The sequence below is a fragment of the Etheostoma spectabile genome, chromosome 15 (assembly GCF_008692095.1).
Source record: "Etheostoma spectabile isolate EspeVRDwgs_2016 chromosome 15, UIUC_Espe_1.0, whole genome shotgun sequence".
Lineage (NCBI taxonomy): Eukaryota > Metazoa > Chordata > Actinopteri > Perciformes > Percidae > Etheostoma > Etheostoma spectabile.
Window position 1 is genome coordinate 28465043 of NC_045747.1, and position 18489 is coordinate 28483531.

At 40.1% G+C, this 18489-nt stretch overlaps 1 protein-coding gene and 1 long non-coding RNA gene across 2 annotated transcripts in view; one reads left to right on the forward strand and one right to left on the reverse strand.

Moving 5' to 3' along the window:
• Nucleotides 1-363: 363 nt before the first annotated feature.
• Nucleotides 364-18489, reverse strand: part of LOC116703155 (proteasome activator complex subunit 3) — a 26526-nt gene continuing 8400 nt past the window's right edge. The window contains exons 5-10 of the mRNA XM_032537795.1: nucleotides 11811-11862; nucleotides 11021-11136; nucleotides 9421-9489; nucleotides 3065-3187; nucleotides 2582-2668; nucleotides 364-1586 (exon numbers count right to left, since the gene is read on the reverse strand). Of these exons, the coding sequence (XP_032393686.1) occupies nucleotides 1506-1586; nucleotides 2582-2668; nucleotides 3065-3187; nucleotides 9421-9489; nucleotides 11021-11136; nucleotides 11811-11862 (528 nt within the window). The 3' untranslated portion in view covers nucleotides 364-1505. The remainder of the gene's footprint in view (nucleotides 1587-2581; nucleotides 2669-3064; nucleotides 3188-9420; nucleotides 9490-11020; nucleotides 11137-11810; nucleotides 11863-18489) is intronic.
• On the forward strand, nucleotides 12639-15914 carry LOC116703156 (uncharacterized). The gene is made up of 3 exons (XR_004335362.1): nucleotides 12639-12649; nucleotides 15038-15042; nucleotides 15852-15914. It is a non-coding gene; the product is annotated as an uncharacterized LOC116703156 (long non-coding RNA).

Sequence of the window (18489 nt, forward strand, 5' to 3'; positions counted from 1 at the left end):
AATTTGGATGCACTTCCATAGTGCTGTCAAGTTGGAAAAAAATGTTTTTAAAGCACCAGGCTTAAATTTCATATTGTGAGATGAACAAAATACAAAACAACGTTATAACAGCACAATACATCTGAAAATTGAGATTTCAAATTACACTTCTTTAAGCGCAAACACCTATGTGGGTGCACCATGTCTATGCAGGACCGTTAAAAACAATAACAGCTGTATGAAACCATAGACACTTTAGTTGCGTTTGACAGCTGACAAATCGTTTCGAGTTCCAGTTCAAGCCTGCTTGATCGCTTGATCGAGATATATCGAGGCACATTACTGAATGTGCATCATGTTATTTAGAAGAACACACATCCAGATACTTTTGAATCCAACCCTTTATGACAGGTCCTTACTGACAGCAGTGTGCTACAGAGTTAATAGATGTCGCCACATGTTCTGCACTATGCCTGCGGAAGGCAGGCAACCATTTTTTTTTCTTGGGATGCAATAACATCTTCTAGTGTCACTATGTCACAAAGATACAACAAGAACAACTTAAGACAGAAAAAGCAGTTTGTAGGCAGAGGGAGAAATAAAGAATATTCTTAATGTGAAGAGCGAGAATCCTCCATGAAAAGGGAGTTATGTGCAGTCAAATCTCTGGATCTAAGGATAATTGCAACACTAAAGCTGAAGAACCGCAGCTGTTTCCTGAAGCACTGAGAAAAAAAAGAGTCTGCATTTTCCCTTGACAGTTTCAAGTCAACCGGAAGAGGACTGTGTGGAGTTTTAAATGACATTTTTCTCGGGACAGTGTTGTGTCCAGAATGTTCCAGAGACAGGGCAAAAACTAAAAGGAAAACTTTCTCTAGGTGGGTCAGGCAACATGGAAAAAAGAAAACTAATAAAAACCAGATTACTTTATTCCAGGGAGAGACACAGCGTCCATTAGAGCAGATAACCCAGACAGGCAGAGAAACCAGCGGTAACCTCCGAGCTGTAGTCCCAGAGGAACAGATGGGAGGCAGACCATGTGGGCGGTCTTTGTATTAGCAGCGTGCAGTCGAAATATTTTGGGGGGAGAAAAAAGAATCCAATGTCACATTCCAGGTTAGTGGATGGCCAAAACCGAACGTTACGTGCTAGAAAGCATGGCGGTGACTGCAGAATGGGGCCTAAATCAAAGATGGAGGAGGATCCCACAACAGATGTAATGTCTGTGTATGATGTTGGGTCAAATTTTTTTTGAAATGAATTTTAAAGCTTCCTCTAGCTCACTATGGACCCAAACAGCTGGGGATTTAAATATTGAATAGAAAGCAGCACTTTTTAAGACTGAATATCAGCACACTATCAGTCCACAGGCAGCATCTCAATCGATACGCCATAATTGTCCTGAGGTTGTCAAAGCCAAAAACCGTCAAGTACTCCCAAAACACGAGCTAGAATTATTGGTCAGTGATGCCTGACTGAGCTCATATTTTGTGTTTGTGTGTGTGTGTGTTTTAGGTGGGAGGCTGTCAGTAAAGAGCTTCAGAGTTGCAGTTTCTTGGTTTCTTGATCTTCTCAATGTTCTTCAGGATCATATCATGGAGAATCACCTAAAAGCAGACATATTAAGGTTAACATTGAGCTGGTCATATCAGACTAAAGCCCAGTTTGGACCAAAAATTCACGCTGATGAAACAGTTTAAGAACGTTGCAGGGAAAAATTGCAATGGTTTGAACAGGCCCATGTCAGCTCAAATCAATCCAGCTGATGGTGGCGCCTGAAACTCAGCTGTCAAGTAGTTTGAGCAAAGTCAGCTGTCAATTCAGTTTCAAAATGTCAGCTGGTCAATATGGCAGAGTTTTGGCCAGAGAGAGAGAGAGAGAGAGAGAGAGAGAGAGAGAGAGAGAGAGAGAGAGAGAGAGAGAGAGAGAGAGAGAGAGAGAGAGAGAGAGAGAGGATCACCTCATTAATGTCTTTGAGGCACTGCCGTGTTCAAATGACACAGGGCTGTCCTCTACTAAATAAAATGTAAGCTGACTAAAACTCGTATGATTTTGTTGACTACTTGATTTGTTCATTTAAATCGACAGATTCGATGGAAATCGTTGTTGACTAAGACCAACAACAATCTCTGCTAGAAATTGAGCTGTAGGAAGTAACTCACTACCCTCCTTTATATTTTAAAGAGAGAGACAAGTTTTATCCAGCTGAAAAAGCCTGAAATGCCATAATTTGTTGTTGCTTTGGAGATGATACACCGTCTTGGTGTAAACTGGAGGTTTTCAGATGATGCCAGCCGTAGTAGTAAGTGAAAGTAGTTGCAAGTTGGCACTTGTCTAATCATGAATCTTTGGTTTGAACTGGGTTTGAAGGATCAAAAGGACAGCTCCGGTAAATACAACTTGAGTCCTATTTTCAGTGATTCTGCCATCTTATTTTGCACCAGGGTGCTTCCAGAAACCTGATTTTGAATTTAAATGAATGAGGGGCCTGGTCATGTAAGGGGTAAGGGTTTCTCAAACTTATTAAGGTCAGATGTCCAGAGCGATTAGGGATATCAAAATTACATTTGATGGACATTTAAGCTACTATTTAAACACTCACATATTGATTCCTGAGTTCTGAAACAATGATTTTCAAACTGATGTACTCCTTCTCATCAATCTCTGATATGGTCCTCCTGTAGTCCTCCTGTAGATCAGAGACACAGACAGTTCCTCATTAATATAGCAAACTTGTTGTCTCAGAGACACACACAACTAGGGCAGCAACTTCTTGATTCATCTTTTGACTATTTCCCCAATCAATCAATAGTTGTTTGGTCTATAAAACGTGAAAAACATTTTGGAAAAACGATCAGTGTTTTCCAAAGCCCAAGATGACATCCTCAAATGCCTTGTTTTACCCACAACTCAAAAATATTCACTTTACTGTCTGAGTGAAGTGAAGAAATTAGAAAATATTAAATTTCTGAAGCTGGAATTTTTCTATAAATGACTCACACCGATTGATTATCAAAATAGTTGACGATAAATGTAATAGTTGACAACTAATCAATTCATCTTTGCAGCTGTACACAAAACCCACCACGTGGGGGTACTTGACAATTTTGGAGACAAGCTTGGCTCTTGTCATGTAGTATCTGGAGATCTGGTCCAGGAAAGATGCGGCCTCTGACTCCACCGTCCTCAGCTCTGCCACAGTCTCTTCCTACAGACAGACACAGACATGGTGAAAATAGATACCAGGATACAGAAAACTCAACTATTGTTACACATGGTCACGTACTTCTTCAGTGGTTTAACTAGCAACATTTTAACCTGTGCAGGACTCGATCAAGTCCTAATGGGACGACGCTCTCTGAGCAGGCCTCTTCCTTCAGGAGCTGAGTGGGATCCAGCTCACCTGGTCCGGCTGCAAGACTCTATAAGCTGGGGACAGCCAGTCTCTCTTTCCATTCTACCCTGGCTTTCACCCAGTTTGGTTTTGTTACATTTAGTTATTTGTAAAACTAAGTTATAAAATACACAGTATATAAAGAATAGGGGTGGAAATCAGAAGAGGCTCTACGATAAGATATTATCATAATGTCACAATACAATATTGTTTTGGATTTTAAACCTAGATATAATGCATTTCACTACATTTTTTTTACTTCAAATTATGTCCCCCAAGGAAAACTTTGTTTTATCAAAATAGGTACATTTTGTTCATCAAACTTCAGTTTTATTTCATTATTTAAGTGCCAAAAAGTTAAATTCCCATGTGCAATTTCAGGGCTCAAGAGTGTTTCCCTCACATTTTCGACTAAAGATGGATGTGTGCGAACTGTTAAATGTATAAAGGAGGACATGTGCAATCCCAAAGGTTAAGGTAATGTCACCCCGTTTTTTGCAGATTATGTCAATAGCCAGTTCAGATTTGCAACAAGACAAATTGAAAAAAAAAAAAAAAACTACTTACAATGTGCCAGTCTGCAACGTTGTGAAACCTGCCAGTGTATACCAATGCGACTAGACGAGAGTATAATCTCCATAGCAACGACTCTGTGTTTTAGTTGTAGTTTTTTTTTGGGATCGTCTTAAACTACAAATGAGGACAGTGATAGCGAGATACTTGCTACGGTTGCATTTCTAGTAGTGATGAAACAGTGAAAACACTGACACGGGCCAGTTTAGACCGTTGCAACTTTTCCAGCAATGTTCTAAAACAGTAAAGCAAATCTTTGGTCTGAATTGTGCAACCCTGTGTTGGATATTGGCAGAAAATAAACCTTGAAGCATACAGTGTTTAAAAGCAGATTAAAGTATACATATTTACATACAGTATTTACTAAATAAATACAGCTTGAAGAAATGATTACAAACATAGTTTACTTTTTGTATTTAAATAAATTATATCACTTTGTTTTTAAATGTCTCCTTGTTAATAACCATTATTTAAAAAAAACATTATTTGATACATTTTTATTGCACACATAAAATTCTATACACTTAAATTTGAAGAGCACAGTAGACTTTTGGGATAAAGTTCACCATCACCCAGCCCTGAATTTTTATAACAAAGAATCAATACTTGGCGTCCTTGTATTGTAAATGTAACGATACTATGCTGTATTTATTGTTATTTACCCCTACCACTGATTTAAAAAAAAAAAACCGACTGCTCGTGTGGTCTCCCCACTTTTGTCCAACCTTGAGCCGGAATGGGCCAGAGTTGAACTTTAGAAAGTTGCAAATTCTTGGCAGTGAATTTTTACCCAAACCCCACAATCCAATTCATGTTGTCAGATGACTGACCCAAAATAATAATTTATATGACTATATGTTGCATTTAATTTATCTTCCCTACATGAAAGCTCATCACATGGTGTTTGTTTATACTTACATGTATTATGAATCAGTGTTCTTAAAGATGTGTGTGTATAAATATCAATAGATGCATAAAAATTTTATGCATCTATTGTCCATTTATGTATGTTGGTTTATGACAATTTTCTGTAATATGCCAGAGAATGCCAGCTCTCAAGCTCCTTAAGGGTTTTAAGCAAATCACTCTTTACATTTTTTTTGTAAATAAGTCAACACAACTAAATATTGTGTTATTACTGTTATTACTAACTGCTCTGGGAACATATAAAGTTCTATTTGATTGCTGCCGTTTTATATATTTGTGTCAGAGTCATTACATCACATGTTTCTGCGACAACAAAGAGATATTTTAATCCAAATCTGAGCACTCATTCGCCTGTTATCACATACCAGGCTGTGGACCCTGTCAGTGCTGCCCCCCAGTGTCTCAGGGACTGCAGGAACAACCTCCATTCACTAATATATTCACTTTATACATGCTTCCTTTAGGCAATATTATCAGGAAGCACTCCATAAACTTTCATTGTTATGCAGATGATACTCAATTATATCTCTCGATCAAGCCGGATGAAACTAATCAGTTAGCTAAACTTCAAATGTGCCTTCAGGATATTAAAACCTGGATAACCTGTAATTTTCTAATGTTAAACTCAGATAAAACTGAAGTTATGTCTCTGGGGCCCAAGCATCTCCGTGACGCACTATCAAAGAGATAGTTACTCTGGATGGCATCACCCTGCCTCCAGCACCCTGTGAGGAATCTTGGAGTTACTTTGATCAGGACCTTCCTTTACTTCCCACTAAAGCAAATTTCAAGGATTGCCTTTTTTCACCTACGTAATATTGCAAAAATCAGGATATCCTGTCTAAAAATGATGCAGAAAAACTAGTCCATGCTTTGTTACTTCTAGGCTGGATTACTGCAATTCTTTTTATCAGGCTGCTTGAAAAAAATCCATAAGACTCTTCAGCTGATCCAGAATGCTGCGCACTTGTTTGACAGGAACCAGGAAAAGAGACCACATCTCTCCTGTTTTAGCTTCTCTGCATTGGCTTCCTGTAATCTAGAATAGAATTTAAAATCCTTCTTCCACCTACAAAGCTCTTCATGTCAGGCACCATCTTATTTAAAGAGCTCATAGTACCTTACAACCCTACAAGAGCACTACGCTCCCAGAATGCAGGTTTTTGGTGGTTCCTCGAGTCTCTAAAGAGAAACGGGAGCCAGAGGTTCAGTTATCAGGCTCCTCTCTGTGGAACCAGGTTCCAGTGGGTTCGGGAGGCAGACAACGTCCCTTCATATTAAGAGTAGGCTTAAGACCTTCCTCTTTGATAAAGCTTATTGTTTAGGGCAACACTCCGCTAACCCGCCTGCTTCTCGTCATAGTTGTCTTATTCATACTATCATAAATCAAGCATATAAAAACTAAAGGGAGACTTGGCATACAGCCCGATCCGGTTGGGAGAGTTCTAGCCCACACAGGCTCCTCTCTTTACCTCTATCTCACTTGGTTTTGCTGTAATAGTTCTAGACAGCTGGGGACTTCCTTTGATACACTGAGCTCCTCTCTCCTACATCTTCATCTTTCATTTATGTGCATCCATGTCCCAGAAATGCGTGTTACTAACCTAGCTCTGGGGAGTCTTCCCCGGAGTCTTATGTTCTTTTTTCCACAGCTGTTCCCTCGGATCAGGGATGCTCCAAAATCATGGTTGCAGCTGTCGCCATGGTCCCGCTACACGTTCTGCGGTGCCATGTTTCATCTGCTACACTCTGCGGTACCCAGCTACATCCTGCTGTGCCTGTAATGCCGCACAGTGCCTGCTATGCTATGAACTATTACAAAAACTGCTACAAACTACTATTTTCTATTTTTGTTATTTCCACTAACCCCAACCGGCCCGTCAGACGCCGCCTACCAAGAGCCTGGGTCTGTCCGAGGTTCGCCTTAAAGGAGTTTTTCCTCGCCACTGTCGCACTGTTGCTGCTCTGGAGGAAACATACTAGAACTGTTGGGTCCTTGTAAATTTTGGATTGTGGTCTAGACCTACTCTATCTGTAAAGTGTCTTGAGATAACTAACTGCGTTATGAATTGATACTATAAATAAAATTGAATTGAATTAAAACATGTAACTATACAACAACATTAAAGATTAGTGAGGAAAGCCGATGAGAATCAAATAGTTTTGATGCCTTCAGTGATAATCTATAATGTAAATAGTCATGAAAATAAAGGAAACTCATTGAATGAGAAGATGTGTCCAAACTTTTGGCCTGTACTGTAAATCCAGGACCATTGCTGTGTGTGCGTGTGTGTGTGTGTGTGTGTTTGTGTGTGTGTGTGTTTGTACAGCATTGGATTTCGGATGTTAGTAAACCGCGAATACAACTAAACTACCGCACAATATAGGTTGAGGGGAAAAAATGCTGCCATAACACTGGCTCTTCTTCGTCTACCCTTCACAATAAAAGCCCAACTTAAAATTCTCCAAGCATTTCACAAAGAGGAAACTCAATGCAAAAGAAAGTTGCTATTAGTGATAGACCGATTTATCGGCCTGCCGATATATCGGGCTTTTCCGTGTATGGGCTGTAACGCAGCATTATTTACAGACAGGACTCCACAGGCAGCACTGTGTTGCAGGATACACTGCAGCTCACTTGCAGACCATACACTGCCCCTCCACCCCTAGCAGAGTGCCAGAAGCACTTTGTGTGCTGGAAGTTTGTTGCTTCTGTGTTTTTGTTTAGTCTTTTTAAAGAAATGGCAGAGCAGATTCCGAAAACAAATCCAGCGTGGCAGAATTTTAAATAAATATCGATTATCTAATTATCCTTACTTGTTCCACCTCACCTGTTTTTACTATTTGTTGAATATTGTTTTTTTAAGTTCAATAAATGTTCCTTTTTTGAATTGAGACTTGTGACATTTGTTATCATCGTTGTGTCATTTTTATGACGTAAATTGAGCGAGCAAAAGCAGCATTGGCTAAGGCTGATGAGGAAAAGAAAAAAAAACTAAAGTGGTATTGGCACTAAAAAGTCCATATTAGTTGCTATATCCCTATAACAGGGACATTTTATACAATATCCTTTAAAGTTTAAGTTAAATAACAACTATCCCTGTGAACATGGTCCCTTATCATTCTAAACATGTATTCAAATCCCACATTTCACAAGTAACAACTCAAATTACAAATCAAAATGATTTACAAATGTAACTATGGTTCTATTAATTTTGGATCTTCAAGTGCCAAGCTGCACTCTTGTATTTCAGTTACAAGCTGCTCTGCTTCTTCCAGTGCTGTGGTGGTTTCAAGGTCTTCCTTGATATCCCCAAGTGCCTGGTTAATCTCCTCTCTGAATCTCTTCTTTATGTCCTCTCTTAGTGTACGGCAAAAAGCACCCAATTTATTTTAACATCAGCACGTATTGCCCTATTTTCAGTGTGTATGGCTAGCTTCTGTATGCTCACATCCGTCCAGGCTAGGGGAGTTAGCATTAGCATTGTGGTTATACTCCATGGCTAGTTTCTAGTTCTTCTCTGGGTTTTGGGTGGCGTTTTATATTATTAATACCATTGAATCTGTGGGGATATTTCTAGAGGGTGGCAGAGTGTTCTGTCAAAACTGCCATCCGATGCCGACATTTGGAATGTGCAACAAGGCATGCCTGCTTGGTTCTTTTGGTGAATTATTGATTTATTTACAAAGAACATGTTTACAACATTTACTCTCCAACTGGGACGTTTTGGGACCGATTGGCAGGATTTGCTCTAGACAAAAACACACAAAGCGGTACACTTGGTAAGAGCAAATAATGTTTAACCATGTTTTGAGTTAATTTAAATAGCTCCTGTTGCTGTATTGTATCAAAAGTAACTTCACTTAACCCTTGTGTTGTCTTCCCGTCAACCACAAAACATTATTATCACTTTTTCTGACATTTTTGTCACTATTTCAATGTTGTGGGTGCTTTTTTTGATGTTTTTTCCAAAGTTATTTGATATTTTTAATGTTGACATTTCCAGCGCTTATTTCGAACGTCCATTTTTTGTGACAAAAAAAAGGAAAATGGGTTAAATTTGACCCGAGGACAACATGAGGGTTACGTTTTTTTTGCGGTTTGCAAATATTCCACCAAAACAAGTTCCTTCCTGAGACCATTTTGCAGAGCCACGGTCTCTGCAACCAGAGCTTAGCGCCTCCCAAGCCAATTGTGATTGATTTAAAGAAATGCAAACAACCCATTCATATCCTGGAATATATGTGTGTGGGAGCTCCACAGCGCCGTAGAGATACTGTAAGTCTGGCAATGCGAGACTGGTTATTTTGTGATAAGTTCTAAATTATGTCTTAAAGGTTTGAAGACATTCATTTTAGCTGGTTTGGTTAGTTGGGTTGGGTTTATAGGCAAGTGTTAAATCCTGAATAATTTTTTTTTTTAATTCAATTATTAGTAATTAGTTGGAAACTAATTTTGTATTTGACTACAAAAGATTGTAATGAACTATTTTAGCCTTAAATATGTAAAACCATGCTTCCAGATGAGGCAGTATGTGAGGACTGACCTGTATGGAGACTCCAAAGTTGTTTCCATCTTCTATTCTGGGGATGAGCAGCTGGACCCACATCTTAACCTTACAGAGTAGATAAAGATCGTGTCTTCTCAGTACAAATGACAAATGGCTACACACTGGAACATTTTGAAAGCACATGTACAGTACATATACAGACACGTAACACTGGGACTATAAAATACCATCCTAAAAGTGGATGCAGATGTTGAAAACCTAATCTCTACAGGAAGTGCATTCCAGAGTTAAGGAGCCCTGACAGCAACAGCTGGGTCCCCTGTGGCCACAAAACTGGACCTGGGAACAGCAAGAAATAACTGATTAGATGATCTTAGACCACAATCAGGCACATAGGATGTTAAGAGAGCTACTATTTTACTTTGGGACCAGTCCAAGTTGTACTTTAAAAGTAAGTAATAAATACCACAAATCACATGCACACATCACTTGAAAGCAACCAGTGAACAGTGACATAAGGAGGTTGGGAGGTTTTAGAGATGTGTTAGATTACTGCTAATGTGCAACCTCCCCATTCCCTGCTATCCCCTGGTGAACCAGCACAAGGCTTTATCAAGTTCCAGGAAATTCAGTCTGTGTATTGCCAAGTTAGCAGAGCTATTATTCAAAACACAGGTCTACAGAACCCAATATCGACATATTCTGTGCTGTTAGTCAGTGGTAGGGCTGTATTCAACTAAAGAAAATCTTGATTGATTAAAATTCTACCTACTCTTGAATCAATCGATTGGTCAATGGGGAAAAAACATCTGCACGTTATTTCTATGGCAACTGCTGCCCGCAGAGCACAGAGTGCAGTCTACCATGTTGTGTGTACATCAGTCTATATCCACAATGTTCCACTTCCGGGATTGCTCCGGTGCTGCCATAAATTCCGCCGGATGTCTTCCTTTTTGGACAGATGTCCATTACCTTCCACTTCTTTCTGTTGGAATTTTAAACCCGGGTCAATTTATAAAGACTATGGTTAACTGCAACTCAGATCTCTGCAGGGTAAATCAAGACAGCTAGCTGGACTATCTGTCAAATCTGAGGTTTCTGTTGCACAACTAAAACAACTTTTGAATGTATCAACTCTACTAGGTGAGCTAGAGGTCGCCCTAACACAGGAGGGGTTGTGAAAGTAACACCAACTGTTGTCCGACCAATGATAATTTGGTCATATTAGAGCATATCGACCAACCACCTGGTCTTCTCAGCAAACCAGCCCGTCTCCAACACATCATCAAGCTAAACAACTGCTTTCACCTCGCTGTGCATTTGAAAAACACTTGCAGTTTGCCAGCATGGCTTGACTGGTCACAGTTCATCATGTTTCTACCTGTCAACCATATTGTAAAACAGACAAAGGCCAGCTGCAGTTTTGATGATCCTAATCATTATGTTGAGTTATTTCTTGGTGAGCTCTTTGTGATATCAGAGAATATAAACAAATCCGGTTGAGTGCCCCGCTCTCCCTTTGGGTCCATGAGGTACTGATGATGCTGTAGTGTAACATTATAAACTGTCCAATCAATGCGTTACCCCTCTGTGTGTGTGTGTGTGTGTGTGTGTGTGTATATATATAAACACTTACTGTGTTACACTTCTCAACCAGAGTCCTGATCTCTGGTTTGACACGCTCAATCAGGTCTACCAGCTTGGTGTTACTTTTCAGCATCCCCTCTGGCATCACCAACGTTTTGGTTCCCCCTGGAAGCAAACAGAATCCGCGGTTACAAACTCTACGTCAAATCAGAGAGTAAGGTTGCTGCTGGTTTGAGGTCCGACACTCTGCACATTGATGGTCTTGTACTGATCAAAATCATGCAGCAAAGTAGATCTGGGGTTGGTCCTAGCCCTGCAAAGCCAGATAACACTTTACATTTCGCTTACTGTGCTCAACAGGCATAAATTATTTCAAATAGGTTTGATGGAGATACGATTGAGGTTATCTCCATCAGATCTTTTTAAACCTAATACACTATTCACTGGACTGTCATTGGTCTAAAGTTGGGCAAAATGATGATATACTAGCAGTGTTTTACTAAGGCTCTGGTGAAGCACACAAGCCGTTTTGGGCTAAGCTAAATACATGTAAAATCAATGTCAACATTAAACTGATTACATAACTAGCCTCAGATCTAATGATTGTAGTTGGTCCTCAGTAGATTTCTTTCTTCTATAAACCTTTTGAGTGTTATTTATTATTTGCACTAGCTTTTCTAACGTTGCAGACACAGAAATAGTAGTTATGATGATACTCAATAATTATGTGAATTTGTAAAACTGTCTAACCCCCCCATCACATGCACCTTAGTCTTCCACAAACCTAGGGAAAACCTTGGACCCAATAAGATGAAAAAACAGGAATCTTTTGTTTTTACCTTGCCAGCTCTCAACAGTGACTCCATCTTCCAGTTTCCTCTTTTTGGTATTCTGCAGCACAAACAGAAGATGTCATTTCATTATCAGGCATGCTAGAAGTGTGGCTCAATGGATGGCAATGTTGGTCTGTCTGTCACTCAATCCACTAATTGTCCAGACTGAAATAGCTCAACAACTACAATGGACTGTAATGAAAGTTTGTGCAGGCATTCATGATCTCCATAGGATGAATCCTTCTTTGCTGACTTTTCATCCAGCATCATCGTAAGGTCAAACTTCGAATAATAACATTTTGGTTAATGACCAAATATCTGCACAACTATTGCCATTCCCATTTGCTGCAATTTAAACTTAGTGCTAATTTCAGGCTTTCCTGAAGTATTCACCAAAATATATTTAGGATTTAATACCAAATAGAATGCAATTATTATTTTCATTCTCATACCAGTCAATGAATAACACAAAACTTATAAGGCCTACACTTATTTATTAAAGGCAGGGTTTGTAACATTTTTAATATATTGTTTGAAATTGTCTTGACACCCCAAAGGCAAGAATATAAAATAGTTATGGGTTCTGAAAAAGGAGCGAAAAAGATCTGTCATCTGTCGCTGCTGTTATCCTGTAAAGACGCCTAACAATAACTGCTTGTGGTCCTCTTGGTAAGAACCAATGAAATGCATCCTTGCCTCGCTGTGCTTACTCTACACCTCCTGTGAATGACCCTGAGCTCAAAATGCGTCATTCCCACCAGGGTTACTGTCTGCTGGAGAACGGAGGTGAAAACTCAGCAAAAGTTGCCACTGCCGAGGTTTGCAACTGCCCACAATGCTAAAAAGTTAAAGAAAAGAAAAATGGAAGCTGAAAAAGCGGCAACTATAAAAGCTGCCGATACAACTCAAGGACAAACTACAGTCAATCAACCAACGCTAAAATTACAGTGCATCTGTGTAGTAGGGCTGTGTCAATATGAAATCGAAATCGCAACACTCAGATCCACAAACCTGTGTCGCGTGGAAGAAGGCAGAATTGCGATACACACCCCTTCCAAGTCCCAGTGTTATCCTTCCCATCCAGGTCCAATGCTACCACATCTTCAGTAGTTTTTTCTTTTAGTAGTAGTAGTAGTAGTAGTAGTAGTCGTTTCTCGTTTTGGTGCCTCATCCCCCTTTTGTTGGGTATATTTAGCTAGTAATAAAGACGGTTAAATCCGAATTGGGGGGGGGGGCTTCAATTAGCTCCTTTCAACGCAAAGGAGCAGCAGCTCTATTCCGAGCTCCTCATGGATGACTGAGCACCCTATCTCTAAGGGAGGGGCCAGCCACCCTGCTGACGAAACCCATTTTGCTTGCTTGTATCCCGGATCTTGTTCTTTTGGTCACGACCCAAACTTCATGACCATAGTTGAGGGTAGGAACGAAAACTGACTAGAGGTGCTGATACTCATCCCAGCTGCTTCACACTTGGTTGCAAACCGATCCAGCGAGTGCTGAAGGTTGCAGGCTGATGAAGCCATCAGGACCACATCATCTGCAAAGAGCAGCGATGAGATCCCCAGCCCACCGCACTGCAACCCCTCCCCACCCTGACAACGCCTCGACATCCTGTCCACAATTATTACAAACAGAATTAGTGTCAAAGTGCAGCCCTGGCGGAGGCCAACCCTCACCTGAAACTAGTCCGATTTACTGCCGAGAACCCCGACACAGCTCTTGCTTTGATCATACAGAGATTGGATGGCCCTGAGAAGGGACCCCCTCACCCCATACTCCCGCAGCACTTTCAACAGTATCTCCCGGGGGACCCAGGCATACGCTTTCTCCAGATCCACAAAACACATGTAGACTGGTTGGGCATACTCCCAGGCTCCCTCCAGAATCTTTGCGAGAGTGAAAAGCTGATCCGTTGTTCCACAACCAGGACAGAATCCACATTGTTCCTCTTCAACTTGAGGTTCAACTATTAGCCAAACCCATATGTATGTGTGTGTGTGTCTGTGTGTGTGCATCAGGGAGGCTGAGAAGTGTGACACCCCTGTAATTGGCACACTCCCTCTGGTCCCCCTTTTTGAAGAGGGGACCCACCACCCCGGTTTGCTGGACCTCTGTGAGTAGAATACGCATCAGTCCATCGCAATCCTTCTTTTGTCTGTTTATTCTTTTTAAGATATTTTTTCCTACACCTTGTTCTTGTTTAAAATCATTTACATAATCTATAAGAATGTATATGGAGCGTGATAAAAAGGTGACCTTCAAACTTTGGCGATAATGGTAACGCAAGGCGAAATTTGGGTTCACCTACATTTTGTGCTGGTGCACCTAAATAAAAAAGTTAGGCGCACCAGTGCACCAAAGACAAAAAAGTTAATCTGAGTTAGCCCTGTCATACCAACTGCTATAATTATCATGAATCATAATTCTCTATAAATCTATCTGTCTGTCTGTCTGTCTGTCTGTGTCCCAACTGCCAGTGGCAGATGGCTGCCCACTAAGAGACTGGGTCTGTCTAAGGTTTCTGCCCAAAAGGAAGTTTTACCTCATCACCGATGCACCAATTGCTTGCTCTTTGTAAATAATAGCGTGTGGTCTAAACCTACACTCTGCAAAAGTGTCTTTAGAAGAGTGAACTCTTGTTACAAATAAAACTGAATTTAGCTGAAATTGAAATAAAGGGCTTGATCAAATTTACTGATAGAGACAAATACAACAGAAGGTAGAACCGAATGTGTGTTATTTTATCAGTAATTATGATCAAACAAATGCTATGATAAACTGTAAAACATCATTAGATGTGAAAAGTTCTAGTTATCCTTGTATTACATTACACTGTAGGGCAACAAACAGATATTTATTACATGCACACAACAGTTATGTTTAGACTAGCCTTCTTAATCCCAGTGTATTTGTTGTTTTCCCAGTTTGACAGTAAAGGATGTTGCCTGATCTTTGCCTGATATGTGAGAGGAAGTGGATTTTATAGTAGGCTACTCCTTAACTAATCACATACAAATGATCGGTCTCAGCAAGCACTGTGTAGTGTTTTGTGATTTAACGCCACCAAAACGGCAACACGCTGTAAACATGAATTCAACAACATATGAATTCAAACGTGCCAGTTTGTAACATTTTTATGCTGTTCTTGTCTTTACTAAAATGAAAACTAATCAAAGGGCCAAATGCTCTTACAAATCACAAGGAAACAATTTTACTCTTGGCTAACGTAATAGATAACGTAATGTTGTTGATACTGACTCGCCTTTACAAACATTACATTTATTAAAAAATGTAACATGTTTTTAAACTTCACCTTGGGACACTGACTTCACCTTCAGAGGCAGTCGCTCCAGTTTTTCCAGCAGACTGGCTGTGTGCGACCCAAACGCCGCTCTGCACATTGGATGCACAGAAGTATTTGAGCGGCAGGGGGCTAAGATTACATCTAAAATTATTATTTATTATTAATTGATAAAAATTGTTTGTTTTAATGTTTTAAGAAGTTTGTGGACATAGTGCCAGTTTTTTTTTTTAACACCAAAATTAGGAGGGCAACTGGGGTTCACTCTATAGTGGGGGTTCAGCTGCCTCCCTGTAGATCCCAGAGGTGTAAACCATGGTCAAAACAATCATACTAAAAATAACTGAGCGTGATCAACAATGACGTAATCTTATTTTACTCACTAAGAGCTAACTAATGTTATAAACTAAGCATTAGCATTAGCTACTTGTCAACCAGCACCTTTATGGTAGGCTTACCTTAAAGCAACAAAGCATTTTTCCTCATTGGTACCCCTACAGGTTGGAAGCGGAATCGTCTATTAACGCTGTCTCACTCAAACCACAGATCCGATACCCGATCTGGCAAACTTGCATAGTGCAGATATAACCAAGTTGAGGACTGAAAAGGTACAGAAGAATCTTTGGAGTTGGATCAATAAATATTGAAAATCAAACATATCAATAAATTAAGGTCTCTGTTGTATTACTGTGTTGCAAAGTGGCATGTAATCAACGAAACGATGACAAAACGATGCCATGTGGCAGAAAATGCGGTATGATGTTTGCAAGTGCCTTAGCTTGCTAACACATGGCTAACATTAGCTTACTAACAGTGTCTCTCTCTGGTAGACATATGTTTCTAAAATAATCATTTACATGCTCAAATCTGATTTTGTTCACCCTAACTACAGGCCTTTTTTTTTTAGCAGTTTAGCCCTTAGTTGCATAATGTGTAGCGAATTGTTTTCCCCTCTGCTGGGAATGCCTTATAGAATATGATGCAATGCGCTCGGACTCTATTGGGTATGTTTTTAGTTCCACACTTCGACAACCATGATGCACACAAACCACTGCTCGGTTTATTCGATAACTGTGTGAGAACAATGAGCCATTACTCTGTGAACCTCTAAATAACTAGGCTGCATACCGTTGTCACATCTCTCCTTGATTGCACATGACACTTCTCAGCATGGTCTCTCAGGTAGTGCTGAGGTCCACGTGAACTGTTAACTGCCTGTCTGTAATCCAAATAATGAGCTCTACAACTCCAATTTGTTTGGACTTCCATAAAGTTGGGGGACTTGTGAGAAACAGTAAAAGATGTCTGTGCTGCAGAGGCAGAGATATTCTCCTAGTCACAGTTATGGCTTAAGCCCCCCTCCCCAGTGTGTACTAGTAATGCTAATTAGAGCCCGAGCACCAAAGGCCCTACTGAAATTGAAGGAATTATTCCTTCTTTCGGAAAAAGAATCACCTTTTTGAGGGTCTTATAAGAACTTATCAAAATTGGCGGTAGCATCAATTCTGGTGAAAATGAGCGTATAGCATCAATTCTGGGGAAAATGTACGTATTTGAAGGGTTTTGGGAATAGGCGCACAAAAATGGCTCGCTAGTGCCCCCTGAAAAATTAAAAGAAATTGAGCCCCTGCAGTACGTTTAACGTGGACTAACAAAACTTATACTTACACATATGTAGCATGTCAAGACGTACAAAAAAGCTCGAGAAATGCCCTAAACCCAGCAATTAATCGCATTAATGCCATAGTTAACGCGCAATTAAATCGTACATTCTTATCTATTCTAAATGTCCCTTGATTTCTTTTTGTCCCATTATTTTTTCTAATTTTAATGCCCTTATCAACAAAAAACAAAAGTGGATCGGCTTGTGTTGCACAAGTGTTTTTTTTGTTTTTTTAAATCGAAAACATTACAGCATACACTACAGTGTTTAATTTCACACTAACATTCTCACTTGCAGAAGTCACTCACACTTGGAGCAAATAATCTCACACAATGTAACACTGTCCATCTATAAAAAGGTGAAAAAATACTTCACACGAACAGCCCCTTCAACAGATATTTCCTTCTTTATAGAGCTGTGTAGATTGAATCATTACCTTATGTTATCACTATTATTATTACTTCTTCTTTTATTTTATGGGATAAAAACAGTGTGATACAAAATAAAACTGCAAAGTGCACTTGTAAAGTAAACTAGGACTCAGCCTATAGTGCAGTTAAACCATGGCTTAATACTTTGCTTTGAACATAGCAGTCAGGCTATTGCTCTTTATTCACCAGAGGCTCATTAACCCAGCCGCTTATATCAAAAAGAATGAACAGTAACGGTTACCAATAAAAGGTAAGCCTACTACTTCTTTGATTTGAGCCAGTTACTCAAACAGACAAGCCTGTTGACATTTTCAGATAACAGAGAAGCTCGCTACTTTTGTACAACATTCCCAGACAGTGAAAACAAACTTTCAGGCGGTACTGATGTGGCCGGTGTTTCTGAGTACTTGCATGCAAGGCGGGTCATTTCACGGTGTGCCCCTTCATGTGTGGATCACCATTCTTGGGACAGTCATCCATGCCAGTAAGAAGGCTCTGCCTTGTAGCGCTGCCACACATTTTTCATTACTTTGTGGTAATGTCTGAAGTTCTACCATGAACACATTTTGTGGAAAAAATGCCTCTGGTTACCTTCTCGTGTGGTATAAAAAGCCTGCAAGAAGACTCCAGAAAGCTAGATTTGTGCCAGTTCTCATTAAGATTCAACAAGCTAAGCTGCTTGACCCTGATTGGCTAACAGCCAGCCAATGAGAGCCTGGCTATCAGTATCCTTTACACAGCGCATCTGGCCGAGCTCATGAATAGTAATGAGCACAGGCAATATGACATCAGACTGACCAGCTATTGTAATTGACCTGATTTCTCCTCTTAATTCTTTTCAGTGGCTAAAGCTGACAGAGGAGGTAGCAGCTAATTTTCACATTCACCACATAACACAAACAGATATGGACCTAACATATTTTTAAAAAAAATATTGTGGGGCAGGTCACATTTAACCAACAAGCAGACAAAAGAGTTCACCTGTCCAGGACACTCGGACATATACTTTTAGACACTTCGGCTGCAAACGTTTACTGGTTGAGCAGCCACGATGTTCTGTGCATTGCCGTGAACACATGGAGCCACTCCTTAAACCGCTAAGCTGTCCAGCAGGGAGCCACAAACGTAGCAGAAAAGCTTAAAAATCCGCTTGTTAGTGCAAAGTTAACACTAGCAGGTTAACTAGCAGTTAGGAAATAGATTCCTTTCCCTTGAGCCTCACATCCGACAAGTCATCAAAACCTCCTTCTTTCACCTTCGAAATATTGCCAAAATCAGACCCTCACTCAC